The 25,752-nt window shown below is 42.9% G+C and overlaps 1 protein-coding gene across 2 annotated transcripts in view; it reads right to left on the bottom strand.

Annotated features, from left to right (window-relative positions):
* Positions 1-7,808: 7,808 nt before the first annotated feature.
* LOC139308532 (S-adenosyl-L-methionine-dependent tRNA 4-demethylwyosine synthase TYW1-like) overlaps positions 7,809-25,752 on the bottom strand; it is a 31,007-nt gene continuing 13,063 nt past the window's right edge. For both annotated transcript variants that reach the window (XM_070932115.1, XM_070932116.1), the window contains 8 exons: positions 23,874-23,926; positions 21,216-21,334; positions 20,038-20,147; positions 17,679-17,856; positions 16,158-16,293; positions 15,567-15,677; positions 13,307-13,474; positions 7,809-9,336 (listed from right to left, as the gene is read on the bottom strand). In XM_070932115.1, coding sequence (XP_070788216.1) covers positions 9,115-9,336; positions 13,307-13,474; positions 15,567-15,677; positions 16,158-16,293; positions 17,679-17,856; positions 20,038-20,147; positions 21,216-21,334; positions 23,874-23,926 — 1,097 coding nt within the window. In that variant the 3' untranslated portion in view covers positions 7,809-9,114. The remainder of the gene's footprint in view (positions 9,337-13,306; positions 13,475-15,566; positions 15,678-16,157; positions 16,294-17,678; positions 17,857-20,037; positions 20,148-21,215; positions 21,335-23,873; positions 23,927-25,752) is intronic.

The raw sequence follows: 25,752 nt of genomic DNA, 5'->3' as shown, positions 1-25,752 counted from the left end.
TTCTCCTTTTGCCTCCAATCTTTCCTAACATCAGGGTCTTTTCCATGAATCCTCTCTTCTCATTTAGCAGCCAAAGTATCTGAGTCTCAGCTTCAGGATTTGTCCTTCCAAAGAACAGAGTCAGGGCTGATTTCCTTTAGGGTTGACTTTGATTTGATCTCTTTGCAGTTGGAAGGAGGCTTCTCCAACACCACAAACCAATCTAATCACCACTACAATTATAATGGAGCTAATAGGACAGGGAAAAGGCCAATCTCGCCTTTCTTCCCTTCGCTCCAACTCACCTTTACCGCTTGCTATTTAGTTATGCCACCCTTGCCTTCTTCGGCCAGCTTTCTTCTCCTGCAAGATTTCAAATAAGGCGCCGGCTCTTTCCTCGGCCACCGGATTGGCTGGCGCCTAGCGCTCCTCCTCCCCCCCCCCGCCCATTGCACGGAAAAGAGTGGGAGGAAGAAGGAATTGAATGTAGAGGGGGGAACGTTGCTCCGCGCCCGCTGGGAATCTTATCCCACCCATCTCCAGCTGCATTGTTTTCAAATGTTTGTTTGTGCGCCCAAGGAAGGAGCACACTTTATTGGAGACTTGGGAGTTGCAGAAATTAAGCAGGATACAGTTTAAAAGTTTTTACAAGTTGGTCTTTATTTTACAGACACGTGCATTGCTGCTGCCCGGTTCATTAGATTCTAAACCAGGGGTCTCCAATCTTGGCAACTTTAAGACTTGTGGACTTCAACTCCCAGAATTCCTCAGCCAGCAAAGGTTTGCTGGCTGAGGAATTCTGGGAGTTGAAGTCCAAAGGTTTGCTGGCTGAGGAATTCTGGGACTTGAAGTCCAAAGGTTTGCTGGCTGAGGAATTCTGGGAGTTGAAGTCCAAAGGTTTGCTGGCTGAGGAATTCTGGGACTTGAAGTCCAAAGGTTTGCTGGCTGAGGAATTCTGGGAGTTGAAGTCCAAAGGTTTGCTGGCTGAGGAATTCTGGGACTTGAAGTCCAAAGGTTTGCTGGCTGAGGAATTCTGGGAGTTGAAGTCCACAAGTCTTAAAGTTGCCAAGATTGGAAACCCCTGTTCTAAACAGCTTAGGTAGATCGTTGCTTTAAAATATATATATATTACTCCTTAGTCTCCCAATGGGCAACAGGGTGCTTGCTGGCTGCCTGAAGAAAAAAAGCCTAGAAACTAGTGGATTGGTATATCACTGAACTAGGACTGCATAAAAATTTTGGTTTAAGTAGGAAGAACCTGGCTAAAGAGAAATACACATAAAGGCCTGCGAAAAGAAAAGTTATGTGTGTGTGTGTGTGTGTATATATATATATATATATATATATATATATATATATATATATATATATATATATATATATATATATATATTATATTATTTAATAAATATATATATTAAAAAAACAAATTCAGCCTCTTGAAACTCCTTGCCACGAAGTGCTGTAAAAAAAGCGAAGCGTTTTTTCCCTGAATTTCTAAAGGAAAGCAGAATGAGGGCTTTAGGGTAATCCGTGAATCCCAGCCACCTTAATGGATGGAGGGGCAGATTAAATGTGTTCAGGAATAGCCCTGATAGGAGGGACTTTAATTGTGTAAGATGGAAATTCTGAAAACAACAGAAGCTCAGGCTCTGCAAGACTTTTAGTGTCAACTTTTAGTGCCCAGGATTCAAAAATAGCTTCCCAAAGTTGTGTTGGTTTGCTAAATTATTTGACTCCAGGCAATTGTATGCTTGGACTGTGCCCTAAGAAATGATGGATGGAACCAAGGCAGTAACTGATATAAATTTCATTGATTTGATGTGCAAGTTGGCGGGAGAATTCTGGGAGCTGAAGTCCACAGATCTTAAAGTTGCCAACATTGAGAACACTTGTTTATTATATTAAACCAATACAGTACTGTTCTTGTTTTGAGCTTTTTTGCCTTGCTGAATATGATATGTAACAGGCTCTGAGGCAGTAAAGGCCTCCTAATGAAGCATCTCTAAGAGGCAGCTGTCTTTTTAATGAAATGCAGGCCAATGACTTCAGCAATGTTTAATGTAGAATAAGAAGTTCACAGTATTTCTTCTTATGGGAATATTCAAAGACAATATGGAAATATAGCAGCACCAACACACTAGTTTGACTTTGGTACTGAAGTTTTTGCAAAGTTATTATGATGTTATAAACTGCTGAGTCACTTAGGAGAGACGAGAAATGCAGAAATTTAATAAATGCATTTTAAAAAGTTTACGATCCTTGACTATACCTTACAATTAAATATAATAGCTAAAGAAGGAATTAGGTAGGCACAAAATAGGATGTTATATTGTGATTGACATATGGTGTGTGTGTGTAGGTACATATATATATATTGACAGCGAGCATCAGAATTTCATTTTTAATGTGTCAGTGTGTTCATAGAAAAAAGTGACAAAAAAGCTTATCATCTTATCTTAAACTATGTTAAGAACTACCAGATAAAATATTTCATGAGAATTCTTTAAAATGACATGTTCAAACTGGGCTGAATAGTATAATCACAAAAACCAAATGAGGAAAAAGCATAAAGTAAAAGTGCTGCTAAAATTTCCTTCTATTTCCTTCTTTGTAAAATTTCCTTATATTTCCTTCTTTGGCCAGCTGTTATAAGGGAGGCAATTATAAGGGAGGATCAATTATACTGGATTGGGCTTAAATTCTTCCATATGACATCAAAGTTAATCAAAAGAGTCAAAGGCTTATCTGTGAGCATTTAGTGCAGGTACCCTCATCTGGTGACCTTCCCAAGTATTGGTTCATAACACCCATAATCATTAAATATTATTGCCAAAAACATAACTCCTCTTCCATGATGCCAAAAGAAACCTGAACTGTGGTGATTCCAAAGTTAACTATCAAAACAGCATTAAACCTTATTGTAGAAAATAACTGTTCAGTATATGACATTTCATGTGAGATGGCTTAGGCTGAGAGAGAGGGACTGGCCCAAAGTCACACAGCCGATTTTCAGGCCTTAGGCAGTGCTAGAGCTTAGTCCAAGTCTCCTGGTTTCTAGTCTAATGCCTTAATTACTAGACCAAACTAGTCCTATGGATTCAATGGCTGCCCTGCACACTGCAATCTCAGGAAAAGATATTTTTGGTTTAAGACAGGGGTGTCAAACTCAAGGCCTGCAAGCCAGATCCAGCCCACAGGGTGCTTAGATCTGGCCCGCAGGGCCGCCTCAGAAACAGTGAAGGACCGGCCCATGGTGCCTCTGCCAGCGAAAGCAGAGCTCGGGAGGGCCGTGTTGTGGCCCACCAGCGGCCAGTGGATCTGGCAGCAGATTCGGACAGTGAGGAGGTTGGGGAGGAACATGGGCCAGTCCTGGAGTCTGGGGAAGGCTCTGATGAGGGCTCTGCATCGGAGGCAGAGAGGGGGCCAGGACCATATGCCACTTATCAGCTGCCTTTGGAGTCAGACATCAGTGAGGCAGACGAACAGCTGGAGCCTGTTCCTAGTGTGCGCAGGCGCAGAGTTGCCAGATGAAGGGAACAGCTAAAGAACAAGGGTCGACTTGGGAGTAAGGCCACAGGTGGACGATGAATGACCCCTCCCAGAGGGAATAAAAGAGGAGCGAAAAGGAGAGTGGAGTTTGCAGGAAACAGTTCATTACTGCATTCTTGCCAAGTATTGCGGCGTCTGAAAGATATCGGCCCGGCCACTCTCCAAGCCTGATAAAGGTCGGTAATTGTGAACTATCTTGAAAGACTCGGGGAGAAGAAAGACTTTGCTGAGAGGAATTCACTGTAAATTAAATTAAAGGCTTTTTTGTCGGGACGAGGACTCGGCTTCGTGGTTTGGGGAAGCACAGGTCAGAGCAGGCCGCATGTGACCCTCTCAAGCTCCGTTTTCACTGGCAAAGTGCTGGAGCTACCACAGGTGCCAACACAAGGTGACATCGAGCTGGCCGTGCCCACCCTGACCACACACACCAGCCCTCCGAGGTCAAACACAACCCTGATGCAGCCCTCCATGAAATTGAGTTTGACACCTCTGGTTTAAGGGATCACGGAGAAGTTACATGCACTCCCTCTGCACTGACAAATTTTAAACTTCAAATCTAAAACACATGCAGTCCAACCATTTTCCTTTCATTCTATTTTTACTATTGCCTACAAATTAAATAGTCCTCAAAAATCAATTGTAACTTTCCTTTCCTTTTCGAGACCGTCTTCTGCCACCAGTAGCCTCCCACCAGCCAGTCCGCTCCCACAGAGAGGGTCTCCTCAGGGTGCCATCGGCCAAATTATGTCGGCTGGTGACACCCAGGGGGAGGGCCTTCTCTGTGGGAGCCCCTGCCCTGTGGAATGAACTGCCCCCGGAAATGCGTAAGATCTCCGATCTCCATGTATTTCGCTGTGCCCACAAAACCTTGTTGTTCCGCCAGGCCGGGCTATCAATGTAGATTTTAATTGGTTTTAAATGTGGGATTTTAAATTTGGGGGTTTTATAATTGAGCCAATTATTTAATAATTTTAATTATTGTCTTTCTGCTTTTAATCAGGCTGTACACCGCCCTGAGTCCTTCGGGAGAAGGGCGGTATAGAAATAAAATTAATAAATAAATAAAAATAAATAAATAAAAGTCACTGATAGTGTTCTTGGAACCCCAGAGCTTGAACTCTTACTGTAAATATTTATTTTATTTATTTATTTATTAATCTAATTTTTATACCGCCCTTCTCCCGAAGGACTCAGGGTGGTGCACAGCCAAAGATAAAAACAAATACCCATATAAAATTTAAAAACAATTTAAAAACACATTAAATAGTTTGGCCCCAACGTCATTAAAACATAAACAACCCATTAAAATTAATGATTAGGCCAACCCAGCTTGTTGGAACAATAACATCTTGAGGGCACTGCGAAAGGTGCATAAGTCAGGGATCATCCGTATCTCCGGGGGCAGTTCATTTCAGAGGGTGAGTGCCCCCACAAAGAAGGCTCTCCCCCTGGGTGTCGCCAGTCGACATTGTTTGACCGACGGTACCCTGAGGAGTCCCTCTTTGTGGGAGCGCACTGGCCTGTGGGAGGCTATCGGTAGCAGAAGGTGATCTCGTAAGTACCCAGGTCCTAAGCCATGGAGCGCTCTAAAGATGGTAACCAACACCTTGAATCGCACCCAGAAGACCACCAGAAGCCAGTACAGCTTGCGCAGGAGTGGTGTTACATGGGAGTGCCGTGTCACTCCCCTAATCACCCACGCGGCCGCATTCTGGACTAGTTGGAGCCTCCAGGTGTTCTTCAAGGGGAGCCCCATGTTGAGAGCATTACAGCAGTCCAGACGGGAAGTGACGAGGGCATGAGTGACTGTGCGCAAGGAGTCCCGATCCAGAAAGAGACTCAACTGGTGAATCAGGCGAACCTGATAAAAAGCCCCCCTGGCCACAGCCATCACATGATCTTCTAGATCTTCTAGAGATAGCTGCACATCCAGGAGGACACCCAAGTTACGAACCCTCTCTGAGGGGGCTAAGATCTCACCCCCAATAGTCAGCGATGGAACCAGCTGGCTATAACGGGACACAGGAAACCACAGCCACTCGGTCTTGGAGGGGTTGAGTCTGAGTCTGTTTCTCCCCATCCAGATCCGCACGGCCTCCAGACACCGGGACATCACGCAAAGGGCATCATTGGGGTGGTCCGGGGTAGAGATGTACAGCTGAGTATCATCAGCGTACTGATGGAACTTCACCCCAAAACCATGGATGATCTCACCCAGCGGCTTCACATAAATGTTGAACAGGAGGGGCGAGAGGACCAACCCTTGCGGCACCCCACAAACAAGGCACCTCAAGGTCGACCTCTGCCCCCCTGCCAACACAAACTGCGTACGGTCAGAGAGGAAGGAGGAGAACCACCGCAACATGGTGCCCCCCACTCCTAACACCTCCAACCGGCGCAGCATGATACCATGGTCGATGGTATCAAAAGCCACTGAGAGACCTAATAGGACCAGGAGAGAGGAACAACCCTTGTCCCGAGCCCTCCAGAGATCATCAACCAATGCCACCAATGCCGTTTCTGTGCTGTACACAGGCCTATCTAGATAAACAGCTTCATCCAGGTACTGGGGAAGTTGTCGCGCCACCACACTCTCAACAACCTTCGCCACAAACTAAGGTTGGAGACTGGACAATAGTTCGCTAATACAGCCGGGTCCAGGGAAGGCTTCTTGAGGAGGGGTCTCACCACCGCCTCTTTCAAGGCGGAGGAGAAGAAACCCTCACTCAGAGAAGCGTTAATAATCTCCTGGAGCCAGCCTCGTGTGACCGCCTGGGAGGCCAGCACCAACCAGGAGGGACACGGGTCCAATAAACATGTGGTAGCGCTAAGCCTACCCAGAATCCTGTCCACATCCTCGGGAGTCACAGGGTCAAATTCCTCCCAGATAATATTCTCAAGACCTACCTCCATCACCCCATCTGAACCTACCCAGTCAGAGTCCAAGCCTTCCCGAATCTGAGCGATTTTGTCATGCAGATATTGCACAAAGTCCTCAGCCCTACCCTGCAAGGGGTCTTCCCGTGCTCCCAAATGAAGTAGGGAGTGGGTCACTCTAAACAGGGCGGCTGGGCAGTTATCTGCAGACGCAATAAGAGCAGAAAAATAATTAGTTTTTGCTGCTCTTATCGCCACTAGGTAGATCTTAATATGAGATTCTCACCAGTGTTCGGTCAGCTACGGAACAGCTGGCCCTCCAACCGCTCTCCAGGTGTCTTTTCCGGCGCTTCATCTCCCTCAGCTCCTCAGAGAACCAGGGAGCCAATTGGGATCGGCACCGGGTCAGAGGCCGCAAAGGCACGACGCGATCTAAAGCTCCAGTGGCCGCCCTTTCCCAGGCGGCCACCAGTTCTTCAGTCGAGTCATGAGCCAGAGCCTCAGGGAATGGCCCAAGCTCCTTCAGGAACCTATCCGGATCCATCAGGCACCTGGGACAGAACCACTAGTCAGTTCCGTCTCCTTGCAGCGGAGGATAGCGGCTTGAAAGTCTAGTTGAAGGAGTGAATGATCTGACCATGACAAGGGCTTGATGACTATATCCCCTATTTCTAGATCATTCAGCCACTGACCAGAGACAAAAATCAGGTCCAGAGTGTGTCCCCCCGTGTGAGTAGGGCCTTGAACTAACTGGGTCAGGTCCATGGCTGCCATGGAAGCCATGAACTCCCGGGCCGCCTCTGACGTTTCACCGACAGATATACTTCGTTTTTCATCATAGTTAACATACTGTAATTACTTTGGCTTTCAATATAAAATATGTTTTTTTTCTTTTGTCATGCAAAAATAATCATGTGATTTCAAGCACAATGAGGAGGTTTGGAAGTTTGAGATGATTGTACTTGGTTGTAGATCAGCTACCACTGAAAATCCTGGTTTATTTTTTTTAACAGAATAATTGCTGTGGTTCCCCAAGGTTATAAAATCCTTTTTTGACTAAACAGGGGAGGTGAAAAAGATACCTTTCAGAGGCTAAACCTCTGTCTTAAGATATTTGCAGAAATGGAATTGTCACATCTTATACCAAACTTTCCAGTCTAGTACCCTCCAAATGTGCTCTCCAATGACTGCCAAGGAATTATGGGAGTTGTAGTTTCAACCAACTTGGTGGACACCACCTGGGGAAGGATATCTTATCCCATCAGTAAAAAGACAGACTTTTTGTACCCTCAGGCAGAACCCCTGTCAATCTAAACTATTGCATGTGCTGCCACCATTCTATAAATAATACCAAAAATAAAATGGATTAGTGTTTTACTTAAGAGTCACAAAGGTAAGTATGAAATTCAGAAGTTTATTCTGCTTGCTTTCAAAATTTTAAGAACTATTTTTTAAAGCAGGTAGCAAAAAGTATAAATTCAAGAAATATTACTTAGGGCAGAAATTATTAAGAAAAAGAATGTTAGTTGCATTTGAAAATGCAAATAATTTTAACTAAACAATCCAGATGGAGGCGGGGGGGGAATATCCACACACCAAGAAATGGGATACTTTTTGTTTAACTTATTGTAGCTAAATTTCGAGCAAAATGACCAAATGTATTTCAATAGGCTTGCCCCCACCTACACCACTGGGCCACAGTGGCTGCAGGCCTTTTCAAACATTTTTAGATGGCCAATTCAGGCCAGGTGTGGCGCAAATAAGGATTGTTGCAACAGATATTCAGAGAAACAGGGGAAATCCCCTTCACATTCCAGTACTGCATGACTCAACAATCTTTTCAGGTACTTTTACGGAAGAAAATAAAAATAGTTCTGCAGGCCACAGATATGTCTCAAGGTACCTCACTTATCTCAAGGGAACCTTTAATTAGGAAAAGGGATCCATTTTTTTTATTTGGGTGTGGTGGTGGCTTGAAGGGAGCACGCCAGATGATCATGCCACATGAATAGGCAAAACTAGGTTACAAAATGTGGGCCATGACCAGGAGTGAAATTCAAATTTTTTCCCTACCGGTTCTGTGGGCATGGCTTGGTGGGCGTGGCAGGAGAAGGATATTGCAAAATCTCCATTCCCACCCCACTCATGGGCCAGCCAGAAGTGATATTTGCCGGTTCTCCGAACTACTCAAAATTTCCGCTACCGGTTCTCCAAAATCTGCTGGATTTCACCCCTGGCCATGACCATTCTGGGTGCTGTGTGGACTGCAAAAAATTGTGGACCTGAAAGGGCACAACTGTCCACTTCTGGATTAGAATGAGAAATGGAAAAATAAGGAGGATGCATAGGGGTGGAAAGTGAAATTACAGGTGGTCCTCACTTAACAATCAGTTGCTTAGCGACTGTTCAAAGTTACGACAGATGTAATTCCTGGCTCAATTATGATCATAAGTTAAGGACTACCTATATCTCTCTCTCACTGAGAGATATGAGAAGGATAAATTAATAGCATCTTCCTGCCTTTTAAAAAGCATATAACTTACCATTTTCCTCTGGGTAGAATAAAAGAAAAAAAACCCACTTTGGATATCCCCAAGAGAAATAGAAGTCTCAAGTTTTACGCAACACTTTCTGATGTTAGTGTACAAACCAAAAATTCTGATTGTATCCTAGCTCTGGCTTAAAAATGGTCCAATTTGAAAGTGGTCAGCATCCGGAGATGTCCTTTGTTTTGTTTTTTCGTTGAAATCTTGTATCCGTTGGGTCAAAGCCTCTTTCCTGAGCTCCAAACACTGCCCAAGGAGGAGTCAGTGCTACATAGTCAGCAGAAGTGAATGTTTTAATTCCTCCACTCTGTTCATATTCATAGACCAATTCTTGAAAGCGATCATAATCAATCCAGGTGTGCCATTTCCCTTCGATCTTGAACTAAAGGAAAAAGCAGACATGATTGTGATAATAGAGGGATGGATTTTTTTGTTTTTTTTTAAAGAAGGGGCTTGCTCTAAAGATGTTTACTATAATATACTGATTCAGTCAAAACTCTGAAACAACACACTCAGCCAGTTTTCTCTAAGCTGGTCACTCTCCACATGTAGGATTTCAATCCCCAGAATTCCCCAGCTAGCATGACTATTGCTAAGAATTCTAGGAGCTAAAATCCACACATCTGGAAGACAGAAAGAGTGGAGAAAGCTGTACTGAAAAATAATATTGGTTTCTTATTTGGATTAGTGTGCTCTATGAGCCAGCCATTTTTTTTCTTCAGAAAAACCATAATTAAACAAATCTTTCTTTAGTTTGATGTGTGATCTAGACAAGTTTACTGAAGGTAACTTTGTTATGATAGACAGCCTTAAAGCAATGCTATGGGTACTAAGACTTCTACTCAGTGGTGAAATCCAAAATTTTTTACTACCGGTTCTGTGGGCGTAGTGTGGCTTGGTGGGCGTGGTTTGGTGGGTGTGGTGGCAGGGGAAGGATACTGCAAAATCTCCATTCCCACCCCACTCTAGGGCATTTGCCAGTTCTCCAAACTGCTCAAAATTTCCGCTACCGGTTCTCCAAAACCTGTCAGAACCTGCTGGATTTCACCCCTGCTTCTACTGAGTCAATCTCCCCCAAAGGTGCGTTTTCAAAAGGCAACTGGACTTGTTTTTTCCTTGAAGATGTTTCACTTCTCATCCAAGAAGGTCCTTCAGTTCAGCTGAACTTGAAGCTTCTTGGATGAGAAGTGAAAACGTCTTCAAGGAAAAAACAAGTCCAGTTGCCTTTTGAAAAAGCACGTTTGGGACAGCCATGACCTGGATGACTGAGAATCTCCACAGACATTAATCTCTCCCTCTTCACTCCACTTGGACATCCTAATATCAAATCTAACCTTTTTTACTGTCATAGACCAGTATTTTGCATCTCGATTATAGTTCCCTAACCCTGCTCTCCACTCAGATGTTACAATTTATTTAGTACAGCCTGCTCCACCAAGCAGAGATTTTTGATTTTCATGGATTGTCCTCAAAGAACTTCCAGAAGTGGCCCAAAGGACTGGGCATCTCTTCTCATTTGGAGAACAGGAGCATGACCTCATTTTCCTTGGTTGGATTAGATTTCCAATTTTGAGTATTCATAACATGCCTATTAATTTGATTTTTATTTATTTATTTATTTATTATTGAATTTCTATACCGCCCTTCTCCCTGAGGACTCAGGGCGGTGTACAGCCAAAATTAAAAAACATGCAGGACAAATATTAAAAAACAATTAAAAGATATATAAATTTGGCCCAATTAAAACTCATTACCAATTTAAAATGTTTAAAACATTTAAAAACAATTAAAAATTTCATCTTAAGCCAGCCCAGCTTGCTTGAAAAAATGGGTTTTAAGGGCACGACGGAAGGCACTGAGGTCCTGGATTCTCCTTATCTCTGGGGGCAACTGATTCCAGAGGGTAGGTGCCCCCACAGAGAAGGCCCTCCCCCTGGGGGTCACCAGCCTACACTGTCTGGCTGATAGCACCCTGAGGAGGCCCTCTCTGTGGGAGCGCACGGGTCGATGGGAGGTCATCGGTAGCAGCAGGCGGTCTCGAAGATAGCTAGGCCCTATGCCATGGATTGCTCTTTTACCTCACTTTTGCAATTCCCGTTGTTAAATTTACGCTTGTTGTGACTTGAATGCTGGACTCCCTCACATAGTATCCATAGATGTCACAGTGACATCATTACCTATGCCAGTGATGGTGAACCTTTTACTCACCGAATGCCGAACAGGTATGTGCTTTGCACGTTTTGCACTTCATGTGCCATCTGCGCTAACATACAGCTCCTCCCCCATGCGTTGCGTGCGCAACCACACCATTTGCGCATGTTTTTGCGCACACCCACTGTGCACTGCACACGCAACCACACCATCTGCGCATGCACACAGCTTTTGCATGCGCCACCATGCTCTGCGCACGCAATCCCACCATCTGCGCATGTGCGCATGCTTGCACGCAATCGCATCATCTGTGCATGCACATGGTTTTCATGTGTGCAATGCACACATGAACACCATCAGCACATGTGCACACTGCGCACAAGTACTCGGCATGCATGCACAAATGTGCATGCATGCGCAGGAGAGCTCTGAAGACCAACTGGGTCCCCTGAATTACACAAATGCGCACTCGAGGCCCGATTACCAGCTGGGGGGCGCATGCATGTGCAGCTGCAAGTGAGATGGGTGACAGCTCGCGTGCCCAGAAAAATGGCTCTGCGTGTCACTTCTGGCACACGTGCCATAGGTTTGCCATCACGGATCTATGCTCTTTGCTTCATTTAACTTTGGGTTTAGATTTTCCAAATAGCAATTAATCACAGATCTGGCAGGCCACCTTAGACCAAAAAAAAAATGCTGGCACTTACAAATATGTTGTTTGCTCAGACAAAAAATGGAAAAGCTGAATTGATAGACAGTATCCTGCAGGACTAGAAAAAGTAATATGGGACCATCTCACCAGAATGTCCTTCTGTTAAATGGATATTTTGAGATTGGCACCCACTAAACAGGGCAGCCTTTGGCAAACTGGCAAAGCCATGGCAACCCTTTACAGCAGCCAATCACATGGCCTGAATCCCGAAGAGGCCTGTGGCTCAAAACTATTGGCACCCTTATTTCAAAAATGTTTGTTTTTAATGGTTTACAATTGTCATAAAGCACCTTCAAGAACATTACAGGTAGTCCTTGATTTATGACTACAGCTGAGGTCAGAATTTCCATCGCTAAACAAGGCGATTGTTAAGTGAGTCACACCCGAATTTATGATCTTTCTTGCCACAGTTGTTAAACAAATAGTTGAAGTCATTAAGTGAACCATGCAGTTGTTAAGTGATCCTGGCTTCCCCCATTGACTGTGGTTGTTGAAAGCCGGCCAGGAAGATTGCAAATGATGATCAAACGAGCCAAGGATGCTGCAAACATTGTAAATACATGCTGGTTGTCAAGCACCCTAATTTTAACCACATGACCGTGGGAATGCTACAGTGGTCCTAAAGGGCAAGGACTGGTCATGTTTTTTTTTCAGTGGCATTGTAAGTTTGAATGGTCGCTAAAGAAATAAAGGTAGTCCTTTACTTACGACCACAACTAAGCCCAAAATTTCTGTTGTTAAGTGAAACATTTGTTAGGTGAATTTTGCCCCATTTTACGACCTTTCTTGCCACCGTTAAGTGGATCACTGCAGTTGATAAGTTAGTAACCCGGTTGTTAAGTGAATCTGGCTTTCCTGTTGACTTTGCTTGTCAAAAGATCTCAAAAGGAGATCACATGATCTTGGGACACAGCAACGGTCCCAAATATGAACCAGTTGCCAAACATTGGAATTTTGATTTTTAAAATTTTAAGTTCCGGAGCTCGCAGGATGTCTGCTTCTTTCTTTACTAATATACCTGGAACTCGTATTTTTATAATAGTTTGTTTTATATATATATATATATATATATATATATATTGGAATCAATCAGTCCGAAATAGATCTATATTAGTCTCCCAATAAGCAGCAAAATGCTTGCTTGCTGTCTGAAAAAGCCTAGGATAGTGGATGTGATTTCACTGAACTAGGGCTGCATAAAAATCTTGGTTTACATAGGAAGAACCTGGCTAAAGAGAAATACATACATACATACATGTATGTATGTATGTATGTATGTATGTATGTATGTATGTATATGATCATGGGGATGCTGCAAAGGTCTTTAACTGTGAAAAATGGTCCTAAGTCACTTTTTTTCAGTGCCGTAACTTTGAACTAAACACTGTTGTAAATCGAGGACTACCTGTAGAGTTTACAATGCTAATAGTGCATATTTCAATCTTCCTACCGAAGTTTCGGGAAAAGACCCTGAGAGGCTTAGAATTACCTTCTTGTGGGCAATGAGGAGACAGTTGGAGTGCTCGTGTTCGCTGGCAATTTCGTAGTCTGGGAGGAGGTCAGCCAGCTCTTGCACAAAGCGTTTCACTTCTTCATGCCAAGGGACGTTGGCCATGGTGAGGCTGCTGGCTGAACTTTCCCCACAGTATGTCACGCCCTGTTGAAGAAACATTTATTTAAGATTACAGCCTGTTCTGTCCCCATCTCACACACGTACACAAACAGATAGTCAGGGGTTAAATAAAACTGGCAGACAACAAATTCTTTCGATAAGAGGCTTGGCAGCAACCAGTAGCTGCTTGCCAAGAACTTTACTCATAGAGGGAGAGGTTGTTCCTCCGACAGATAAACCCAAACAAGATACATACAGTTCAAGAATTGTCAAGTCCAGTCCGTATTAAATCCAAGGCAGATAACGTTGTTTCAAAGATACAATGTGACTCGCTAGTAGTTTGTTTTGTCCGTCACAGAGTCTGAATGGCCACCTCACCCCCTTTTATCCCCTGTGGGGTATGGTCCAGTGACTCAGCCTAATCTCTGGCACGCCTCCTCTTCAGCTGCGCGCGCCTGTCTCTCCGATGCTGGCGTGGATCCAGCCAAGACTTATCTCCATCACTGTCCGACTGTGAGGAGATACCTGGCTCCTGGCCAATCTCTTCTCCTTCAGGAGACACCTGAGGCATTGCCAGAGAGCAGGGTCCTGGAGAGGGAGGCCTGGCCAACTCCTCTCCTTCATGTTCAGAGCCTTCTTCCTCCGATAACACAGGCTCAGGTAACGGAGCCACAACAGAGCCCTAGACTTCTCTCACATTCAATTTTTGGATTATTTTTTTTTCCAAAAGAATATATTGGCGTAGAGCTAAGAAACGCTAGTGCAGTAATGTCAGAGGTGGAATTCAGCCGGTTCGGGCAAACCAATAACAGAAATAGAGCCGTCCTATTTAGGCACATTTTTGAGGTCGGGCGCATGCATGGGAGGACGCGTGAGAGCAAAGCGCATGCACGGAAGGCGCGTACATGAAACGAGCATGCACGCACACGGCAAACTGGTGGTAACAAAATGTGAAACCCACCGCTGAGTAACGTTACAAATTACTCAAAGAGAAGGATTTTCATAGCAAAACAGCAATGAGGGTAATCCTTGATTTATGGGACTGAAGTTACGACAGTTTCCAAAAAAAGCTACTTATGATCTAGATCAGGGGTCTCCAATCTTGGCAACTCTAAGCCTAGCAGACTTCAACTCCCAGAATTCCCCAGCCAGTAAAGCTGGGGGTTTGCTGGAAGTTGAAGTCCACCAGGCTTAAAGTTGCCAAGGTTGGAGACCCCTGATCTAGAGTCAAAATTCTGCAGGCCAGGCCCTCCTGCAGTCATGTGACTACATTTTAGGAATCAGCAACTGGCCCACATTGATTGGCATTTGCAGTGGCTCCCAGTCACGTGACTACGATTTATGCGGTAAAGAGGCATTTACTTCTGGTTTCCAGCAAAAAAACCCAAACACACCCCATAGTGAACAATGAGTTTGCTTTACGACTGCCACGTTCACTTAACAACCACCACAAAAAATAAAAGGTCATAAAACTGGGCAGAGTCAAATGGTGACTCATTTAAAGACCTTCACAATTTGTGACCATAATTGGGGGCACAATTATAGTTGTTAAGTTGAAGACTACCTGTATCAAAATATCACATCTTTGATATTATGCTGACCTAAGAATGATTGTTCAGCTCAACATGGGAAGGACTTCAAATTGGACAGAAAATGAAAGTGCAGGTTGGCCCTGTTCTTTTTCTACCTGGTCTCCATAGATTCAGCTGGAACCCTCGAAAGGTCCAAGGAGATAGTCCCAAGAACCTTACAAGAAGGGCATGAAAGCCTTCACGTTGTCTTCCCTCAGCAAGTAGTCTCTTTGCCTCTGAACATGAACTCTATCATGATGACTAACGTTCTTTCCACTATGAATTCATAGGCTACTCGGCAAAGCCTCTTTTAATTCAGAGTTAGTCATGTAGAAGGTAGAACAAGGGAAAGGCTACAGACTGAGTCATGCAGAATGTAGATTAAGGGGGCAGGGTATAGACTGAAAAGCAAAATGTGCCCTAAAATTATTAGGAAGTAGTTGGAACCAGGCCTAGTCAAACTTGCCATTTATCATACATAAAACATTTGCCTGAAAAACAATGAACTCACACGAAAGGTCAAGCGTGAGAGGAAGAAAGGCCCACCCTAACAATCAACAGCTCACCTTAACCTCTATGAAATCTGGCTTGCCAAGAGACACCAAGTCTGAATAAGCTTTCAGCTCCTCCACATTCCAAGCTTTCACCAGGGTTAACCTGTATACGGTGCGCTGATGCTAAAAAGAAGTTGGGAGAGAGCAGTTTTCAATTACAACATGCAATACGCTGTTTCCTCCAAAATAAGACATCCCCTGATAATAAGCTCAATCGGGCTTTTGAGCACATGGCAATAAGGCCAAGCGCTTATTTCAGGGTTCAAAAAAATATAAGACAGGGTCTTATTTTTGGGGAAACATGGTAGTAAATATAAATAAAAGGATATGAGTAGGACTGTACATCTGGATGCACAGTGTGAGACAGAAATCACATAATTGGTGCTGAATTTAGCATCAAGTTTTCAACTGAAAAGAGCACTAAGCCAATCAATCTGAATACAGATTTATTTTAGCTAGGATGTTCACTGTAATCTGAACTTTTGACTCAAAATGTATGTATATTTGAAATTCATGAAGTTTTTGATGATGTTATGAATCCTATAAAAGATCCACAATTATTTCAGTGTCAAGGGGGAACCAAACATAACTTGAGTGCCATACCTTTTCAGCTAAGGCTTGCAAGCTATCTAGAAACCGCTGCCAAAAGTCTTTAAAGAGAGGTCGATCAATCTTCTTCAGACTATCTTTGGTGCTGGCATCCACACTGACATACAGCTGTGTGACAGGCTGGAGATTCCTGTGTGTGAGGCAACAGTGAAAGCTCTGAAATAGAATGTTGCTATTAAAGTTTTTTAGGAAAAAGAAGTTAAAATTCAATATATATCTTCGATGACAGCTGCTCTGGATTCCAGATTATTTCCAAGAGCATGTGTGACATTGAGGTCCAAAGCGGGGCAGTGTGGCTATACAAAGCTGTTCTTATCTAATTTCAGGCATCTAGCATAATAGAGAATAAATTAAAAATGTAAACCTTGAGGACACATGTACCCTCCAAAATCTTTCTTGTGCTTCTCGGTCTCTCCAAACATAACTAAATATACAATTTTCAGAGAGACAGATGGGCAAAATTATTAATTAAGGAAATAATCATACAACTGTATTTAATTGATTTAATTTTAAGTTCACTCAAAGTCAATTATTATCTAAGCTCCAGCCCTTACTGAATCTCTGGCCTGCCTACTTCTCACAATGAATCTCCCAGCACACTATCCAAATTGTAGGCTGAAGTAACAGAATGACAGAGGTAAAAGGGACCTTGGAGGTCTCTTCTCGTCCAGCGGTCACTACCTGGTGATCCGTGGACCACTGGTGGTCCGCAAGAAAATTTTGGTGGTCCGTAAAAAATTATTTGCAATTTTTATCTTGCACTAAATCAGGGATTCTCAAACTACATCCCCTGGCCAGATATGTGCAATGACCGCTTGTGTTGCTGCAGAGAGTCTCCCCCTTTGGGGTCTTTTTGTGTGGTTCGGAGGGGGGCAGAAATTCCAACTTCGGCCTCCTGGTGGAGGGCTTTGGGTGAAGGCTGGAGGGAAGTGCCACTGGTGACAAAGAGCCAGAGGGCCTTGTTCCAGTGGGACTGCATCATGGCTTGGAACTGGCTGACCATCTGAGCCCACTGAGCCTCCATATGCTGGTACCTGGCCTTGCACTCCCGCAAGTCTTCCCTCTGCTTGGAAAGCCTATGCTCATAGTCCTCAGTGAGGTGTTTTTGCTGAGCCTCCTTCTCGGTCAGATCCAATTTGAACTGAGCCAGCTGTTTTGCCAACTCTTTCTCGTGGTGGCTGCATAGTTCCAACAACTGCTTCCTGTTGGGGTCTAAGGAGCCTGGGTGGGGAGGAGTGGCTGGGAGGGGAGGGGCGAGTAGATGCTGGCGAGGCACCCCTCGATGTGATTGACATGTTGGCCACGCCCACCCAGTCACATGACCACCTTGCCACGCCCACCCAGCCGGTCATTAGGCAGATCATATTAGTTGCCCGTGGGATTTAAAATTATGAATTTAGTGGTCCCTGAGGTCCAAAAGGTTGTAAACCCAATATGATTTCAGACAAATGGCTATCCAGTCTCTGCAGCACCAACAAATGGGAAGGAAGAGGTACAATTTCTTAGGATTATCACCTAATTTCCTCTGGAAACTGCGCATTTGTAACCAAAAAACTTGAAATGTTGCGATGATGCAGCAGCTTTAGGAACTGGTTGATCTGGGGGTACATGATTGGCTCCCCAACAAGAGACAGTGCACAATGCTTGGCCTCCATCCCTTCTCTGAAGCGATCATCTCTCACGCCAGGGACTCCTAAAAACAGAATAGCAATAGCACTAGCACTTATATACCGCTTTACAGTGCTTTACAGCCCTCTCTAAGCGGTGTACAGAGTCAGCATATTGCCCCCAACAATTTGGGTCCTCATTTTACCCACCTCGGAAGGATGGAAGGCTGAATCAACCTTGAGCCTGGTGGGATTTGAATTGCCAAATTGCAGTCAGCCGGCAGTCAGCAGAAGTAGCCTGCAATACTGCACTCTAACCACTGTGCCACCGAGGCTCTAAATAATAAAGTCATTTCCATAAAGTCATTTCCAACCAGACTGGTGAGAATAGTTTGCAGCAGAGGAACAATTCAGGACCAGAAGACTGCAGGCAACCCATCTCCCCCTCTCTGTACTCCTTTTGTGACTCCAGAGTTCCTGAAGCACATGTAGTCCTCGACTTACAACCACAATTGAGCCCAAAATTTCTGTAGCTAAGTAAAACAGTTGTTCAGTGAATTTTGCCCCATTGTTATGACCTTTCTTGCCACTGTTGTTAAGTAAATAACTGCCGCTGTTGTTAGTAGCATGATTGTTAAGTGAATTTGGCTTCCGTATTAACTTTGCTTGTCAGAAGGTCACAAAAGGTGATCATGTGACCCTGGGACACTGCAATCGTCGTAAATATGAACCAGTTGTCAAGAGCCTGAATTTTGGTCATGTGACCGTGGGGATGTGGCAATGGTCGTGTGAAAAACGATCGTAAGTCACTTTTTTCAGTACCGTTGTAACTTCGAATGATCACTAAATGAATTGTTATAAATCGAGGACTACCTGTAGAACAATATTTTTAATCCTCTCTATGGTGATGTTTGGCAGTTAAAGGATAATCTAAATGCCTTAAGCTTTTCAGATGATTAAGGAACCAAACCGGCCCAAACATTTAGTTCTTCCCATGAGCTACACTTTCTGTGGCTCTTGGAAGTCAAGATATGTTACAACAGCAATTTCTGGCTGCAAGACGTTCATTCCTAGTTTACCAGCTTACGTATATATATCACAATGTTATGATCATATAATATTCTAATCTCCGTTGATGAAAGTGAGGCCCACCTCCAAGAATACATAAAGGAGTATTAGGAAATCAATTAGTTACACTAAATAAGTACATTTCTTTTCATTGAAGTAGAAATAGTATTTTTTTAAAAAATAAATAAATTGGAATTAAAGAAGAAAGATTTAAAAGAATTAATCTAAAGGTGTATGTCATAACGTGATTTTAAAACGCATTACAGATTTCCTGTTAATTCTGACAAACACTTTAGATGCTCAGCGCATTTATAGCTGTTTGCAGCATCCCACAGTCGTATCACCATGATTTACAACATTTTTGATAGAAATTGGCTTTTACGTCTGGTTTCCTAAAAGACCGCCCATTGAAAGCAATGGTTACAATATTTGCTTAATGACCATGGCACTCGCTTTACACTGCTGCAAACAATGTAAAATTGGATCCGACATGTGGTTGCCTCAACTTACAACCGTCATGACATACAATGGAAATTCCGGACTCCACTGCAGTCTAAAGTCGAGGACTATCTGTATATAACTAAATCTAGTTTAAAACTAAAATATTTCTTCTCTTCCCAGAACAGCTTCCATAAACAAACCTTGTTAACCCAACTAAAATTCATATACTGAAGAAGAGGACGTCCAAGAATTCTCAAGATGTACTATAATTTCCAGAAACAAAACAGCCTAGGGTCCAATTTAATCATGTATACCTAGGATCAGGGGTGAAATCCAGCAGCTTCTGACAGGTTCTGGAGAACCGGTAGTGGAAATTTTGAGTAGTTTGGAGAACTGACAAATACCACCTCTGGCTGGCCCCAGAGTGGGTTGGGAATGGAGATTTTGCAATATCCTTCCCCCAGGAGTGGGGAGGGAATGGGGAGTTTGCAGTATCCTTCCCCTTGAGTGAGGTGGGAATGGAGATTTTGCAGTATCCTTCTCCTGCAATGCCCACCAAACCACACCATACCCACAGAACCGGTAGTAAAAAAAAAAATAGGATTTCATTACTGCCTAGGATGAAAAACTTGAAGTTCTGACGTAATAGAAGCATATTTAAAAGAGGCTCTCTTCCCTTGTGTGTCAGTCACTAAGAGATTTCTATATTCAAGATCCAATTTCTTAAAAAAACCCACATGTATAGGATCCTCAACTACCTTTAAACTGTTTGATCAAATTCTGATGGTTCTCAATGGCCTCCTTCAAGATCATCTCTGGCTGGTCCATCTTCCATCGCCACTCTGTGCCAACAGGATTTGTGTGGTGTCTGAAAAATAGAAATGTATTGTTAAGAAACAATGCTATGTACCTGAGAATTAATCTGACATTTTAGGACAGGCTGTCAAACTCGCAGCCCCTGGGGCCAGATGCATCACGCGCTGGCCATACCCATACCCATGCCCATGCCCATGCTAGCAAAGGGGAAAAAAGTCACGATACGTCACGTGACGCCACCGTGACGACATGAATTTGACACCCCTGGTTTAGGACTATCAAAATGAAAGCAGCGCTTTTCTGATCATTTGTCCCTTGGTAGAATCGATCCCAGACAGCAAGTCTGATGAATAATTAAGGCATCAAGGCTAGAATCCGAGAGATTGTGACTTGTAGTCCTGCCTTAGGCATGAAGCCCGTTGGGTGACCTTGGTCCAGTCAAGCTCCTCAGCCCTAGGAAGCAGGCAATGGCAACCCACTTCCAAAATCTTGCCAAAAAAACTGCAGGGACTTGTCCAGGCAGCCATCAGAGTTCTACTCTGACTTGGAGGCACAAACATTTGAACATGTTAAGGATATTGTTGTTGTGTTACCAACCAGCAGAGTGTAGAGCACAGAGAAACGTTGCTGAGAGCAATGAATAAGAGATGTGCAAACTGGTTTATCAAAAGTTTACTTTATAGTGAAAAAACAATCTCATAGTGTTTAAATCAATCCAAGTCTTTGCCAGTTAAATCAGTCCAGTAATACAAAAACTCTTCTTACCACACAAACAGTAGTTGGTTAGAATAACAAACTCACTCTGCTTCATAAACCACAATGGTAGCAGATCCATCCAATCAATGATAGCACAATGGTTGCAACTCCACACACAATGGTAGCTTATCATTAACTGAATCCATTACAGTACCTTTCTTAAATACATTCACAACCAGTGATTATCTAATTACAGCATGACTCAGCATTAAAATGAATCAGCAGTAAAACTTTAAAGTCACACAATACATATTCATATTAAAGTCACAGAGCACATATATTGCCTGGACAACTTGTTAGGCTCAAACCATATCCTAACAGAACATGTTTGCTAAAAAAAAAAAAATCAGTCCCAGAACTTTACCTCCAACAGAAGACACATTTATTAGCACAAGCCAAGCTCGGTGTGGTCTCCATACAGCGGTGGCTTTCAATGCCGTAAAAAGTGTGCTTGTAACAGCCTCCTCTCCCACGAAGCATCGACTGTCAGACAAATGTGAACAACAAAATGAATAACGGTAGCCTCAAGAAGGTGCTGCTATTACAAGCATTTACCTTATACAATCATATCTTATTTTTTAACCAATTATTCTAAATTATTCTTAAACTATAATATATTACATACCATCTTGGAATGAGAAGAAAGGCAGAATATAAACCAAATTTTTAAATAATAATAAATTCTTGCTGGCACTAAATGTTAAACGGTATGTTCTCTACTGGATAAAAAAAGTATTCTGTAATATGGGGCCATCACTAAATAAAGTGAAGGGAACCCACTGAAGCTGAGTGCAGCTCCTCCTAACCTCAAAAGTCATCTCATCAAATAATAATAATAATAATGTTGTTATTATTATATATATATAATATTAACTGCTAGTGGAGGCTCACACCTCCACTAGCAGTTAAAAGGAAGAGACAGCTGCGATCTCACATTGCTCCTGGAAGCACGAAGCCGAGAACACCAGCCTGAAGATGACGAATGAGACTTCGTCGAAACGTCGCCAAGACACTTCCAATTTTACGTGGGAGAAGACCCGAATAACCAAAGACCTACATATATTATTATTATTATACACAAACTTGACAGTATACACAGCAAACAAAATAACCATGCTGGATTTCGTATCTCAAATCACTAGTCAAACACTTCCCAAATGTTTAGGACTATGTGATGTATCGGCGGATTATGCGAGCAGATCCCAGGAAGGTGGCTTTCTGCAGCTATTATTTAATTATTATTATCTCTTTTATTCATTAAACATGAAACTCAGTCAACTGAACAATTAAAAATATGTCACAAATACGAGTGACTGGATGATGATGATGATGATGATTTTACAGCTTTTATTGGCCCATCCTGATCAAAAGACAATGGGTGGGCTGAAACGCATTAAAATATGCAAAATAACAATAGATATTGCATCGCAATGAACATCAAATAACACTTAATTAGAAATGACTGGGTGAAATAAAATCATGAAGTCACCCAGGAGTGGGAAGACATTAACAAATCTAATAAATTCAACTGAACTAAAAATCTACAATTATCTTAATACCATAAAGGAGAGAACATTGCGATAATTAACAGATTTATTTCTGCATTTTCTTTTTATTACCATTCATTTATTTAAAGCATTTTCAGCTTTTCCTCTGTTGCACTGTGATGAATGTAAAACCCACCACAGGGAAGTGGAGCTTCTGATGAGCCAGATTCATTTATTTTAGTTGTCCTCCAAATTCATCTGGAGATCATGAGATTGGGGAAGACCTTTTATTATACATAGTCCTATACTATGTATTAGTTTTTGTATTAGACACTATTGTTATTACCATCATGATTAGATTACTTGAGGAACCACCATCTCATCCCCCTGGGATTGGCCCGTCCCACTCAAGCCGGGAGAGGAGGCATGCTGTGGTCCTGTGAGCCCAATTATTCCTGCTGGCGGGATCCAGGAGGACCTTCTCTGCTGTTGATCCAGCCCTTTGGGACATCTTGCCGCCCCCCAATCAGGGGTGAAATGCTCCCGGTTCGGACCGGATCGCCTGATCCGGTAGCGATGGCGGTGGGTGGTTCGGAGAACCGGTAGCAAAAATCTTTGCCCCCACCCCCAATGCCCAGCTGAGCCATGCGATCATCAGAGGCTGGTTTTTTTACTTTTAAAAGCATTTTTGCTACAACCTCTTCGGCCGAAAAAATGCTTTTAAAAAACGCTTTTAAAAAAAGGCTCTGATGATCACGCAGCTCAGCTGGGATCGTCAGAGGCTTTTCAAAGCATTTTTTTCTGCAACCCCTTCGGCTGAAGAGGTTGTAGGGAAAAAATGCCTTTAAAAGCCTCTGGTGATCCCAGCTGACTTGCCTGATCATCAGAGGCTTCTAAAAGGAGGCTTCAGCCAAAGAGGCTGTAGAAAAAAAATGCCTATAAAAGCCTCTGGCGATCCCAGCTGACTTGCCTGATAGTAAGAAGCTTCTAAAAGCATTTTTTTCTGCAACCTCTTAAGGTTGTAGAAAAAATGCTTTTAAAAGTAAAAAAAAAAAAAAAAAAGTTGGCCACGCCCACCGTCACATTACCCCCACCACCAAGCCACACCCACAGAACCAGTAGTAACAATTTTAGATTTCACCCCTGCCCCCAATGTGAGATTGGCCCCAACCCTCCTATCCTTTTGTTAAGGGCCTAAAACATGGCTCTGATAGTTGGCTTGGGGCCCCAGCGGGGGAGCAGCACAGCAGAGGTGGTTGATCTAGTAACTACAGATCCTACCTCCCCCCACTCCACCCCTGTCCTCCCCCATTCTTAGGTTTTAATTATTTATGTTTTATATTTAATTATTTATGTTTTAATTGTATAGATATAGATATAGATATAGATATAGATATAGATATAGATATAGATATAGATATAGATATAGATATAGATATATTTTTATGACTGTAAGCTGCCCAGTTACCCTATGGTAAGATGGGCGGCCAATAAATTTTATAAATAAATTTAAAAATTGATTAGAAAAGTAGTACCTTTGTCCAACGGCAAAGCTTCACTCCAGAATGGCTCCCAATTAATCTATAACCTGAACGGAAAAAGAAGTTTTTGTTTTACTTTGAACAATATAGCAGAAAGAAATGGTCATAAAGATCCTTATGGGCTATCAAATATAAGCACTTTAACACAAGCAAACACTTTTGTTCCAAATCAGCTCCTGTAAGTATCTGGATTCTCAAAACAATGTAAAGTACAAGGTGGTTTATTTGGTTTTGACTATTTTAAATGATTATATTGTTTTCAATACTGTGAAAACCATGTTTTATGTCTCAGTACATGTCTTATTCAATAAACTATGGTCAAAAGTAAATTATGGCTTAGAATGATATATAAGAGAGCCATTTTGATGTAGAGGTGAAGGCACTGGGTTTGAAAATCGGAGAGTGAATTCTAATCCAGCCTTAGGCACAAAATCAGCTAAGTAACCTTGGATCAGTCAGTCTCTCTCGGCCCTAAGAAGAAGGAAAGGGCAATTACCATGTTTTCCCGAAAATAAGACCCTGTCTTATATTTTTATGAACCCTGAAATAAGCACATGGCCTTATTGCCATGCGCTCAAAAGCCCAATTGGGCTTATTATCAGGGGATATCTTATTTTGGGGGAAACAGGATACTTCAAAGCGGGCTGCCAAGTAAACTGCAGGGACTTGTCCAAATAGTTGTCAAGAGTCAAGGTTGACTTGAAGACAAAAATGAACACGCAAAACAAACAAACAAAAGAATATAAACCTAGCCATTTAATTGGTCTGTCTCCAACTGACTACTCTTACAATAACCTTGGCAACTTTAAAATGTGTTGATGCTGGCTGGGGAATTCTGGGAGTTGAAGTCCGCACACCTTAAAATTTACAAAGTTGGGAAACACTGCAATAAAATGAGTTTTTAATTTAGTTTCACTAGTAGAAATGGGTCTCAACAAACTACATGGTCCTCCCAACCATTTTATCCACACAACAGCCCTGCAAAATAGACCAGGAAAAAGAACAGTTCCAATAGGACATATATATAGTTCAGGGCTCAACAGTGGAGGCCTTTATTGTGTCTGAGCTTTTGGTTTGCTTGCAGAAAACAAGCTCAGAGTCATTACCTGACTAGGTAACATCCTCAGTGCGATTCAGTGTGGGGGTCTGCTCCCTAATTATATGCAGGTTTGTCCAGCCAGTTGTGGTTCCCCACTGAAGAATAGTCTCAGAGTCGAAGCTATTCAATGAGCTTCATAGAAAGTGGGAGCCTGAGCCTCAGCTTTCCTTATAACAAGATCTAACTACACCACTACACCAATTCCCAAAATTCTTGCAATAGCCAAGCATGTGTTCCTATAGCTGCTCAATTTCTGAACAAAGAAATAAACGCTAGCTTGAAAAGAAGTCTGTGTCAACTCGCAAAGCATTCCTGGTCTGCTCTCGAGTTGCCATGGGCAGGAAAGTGGGGAGGACTGACGGAGCAGTTCAGCAGCCATGTTCTAAAGCATATTCCATGCATAACTTCTTCAAGGTTGGATCTCAGATTACCAGAGCCAGCATGTGAGGCGTGGTTTCTACAGCCCACGAAAGTGCCTCGTTGGAGAATGTGATTTATGACACAGACTGAGAGGAGGGGGGAAACAGGGTCAGAGTTGAGCCGTAAATTACGTGCGGCAGAGTTGACTTCACCCGGGAGGTTGCTGACATATTGCTCCTAATAAATAACTGGATTTCTTTTGAAACTTGGCTCAAGGCTCCTGAGTTAATTAGGGCATCTGTTGGGACCCCGACAGTCTGGACAATATTATGAAATTTGTTGGTTTGCGCTCCGAGCTTGGTGATTTGGTTGCAAACATTTTGTCCCCATTCAAAGAGACATCTTCAGTGTGCT

This window comes from Pituophis catenifer, unplaced genomic scaffold (assembly GCF_029215685.1).
Source record: "Pituophis catenifer annectens isolate HBS135680 unplaced genomic scaffold, rPitCat1.0.hap2 SCAF_1, whole genome shotgun sequence".
Taxonomy (NCBI): domain Eukaryota; kingdom Metazoa; phylum Chordata; class Lepidosauria; order Squamata; family Colubridae; genus Pituophis; species Pituophis catenifer.
The sequence above is the reverse complement of the archived record's forward strand: the minus strand, read 5'-3'. Positions and strand labels throughout refer to the sequence as shown.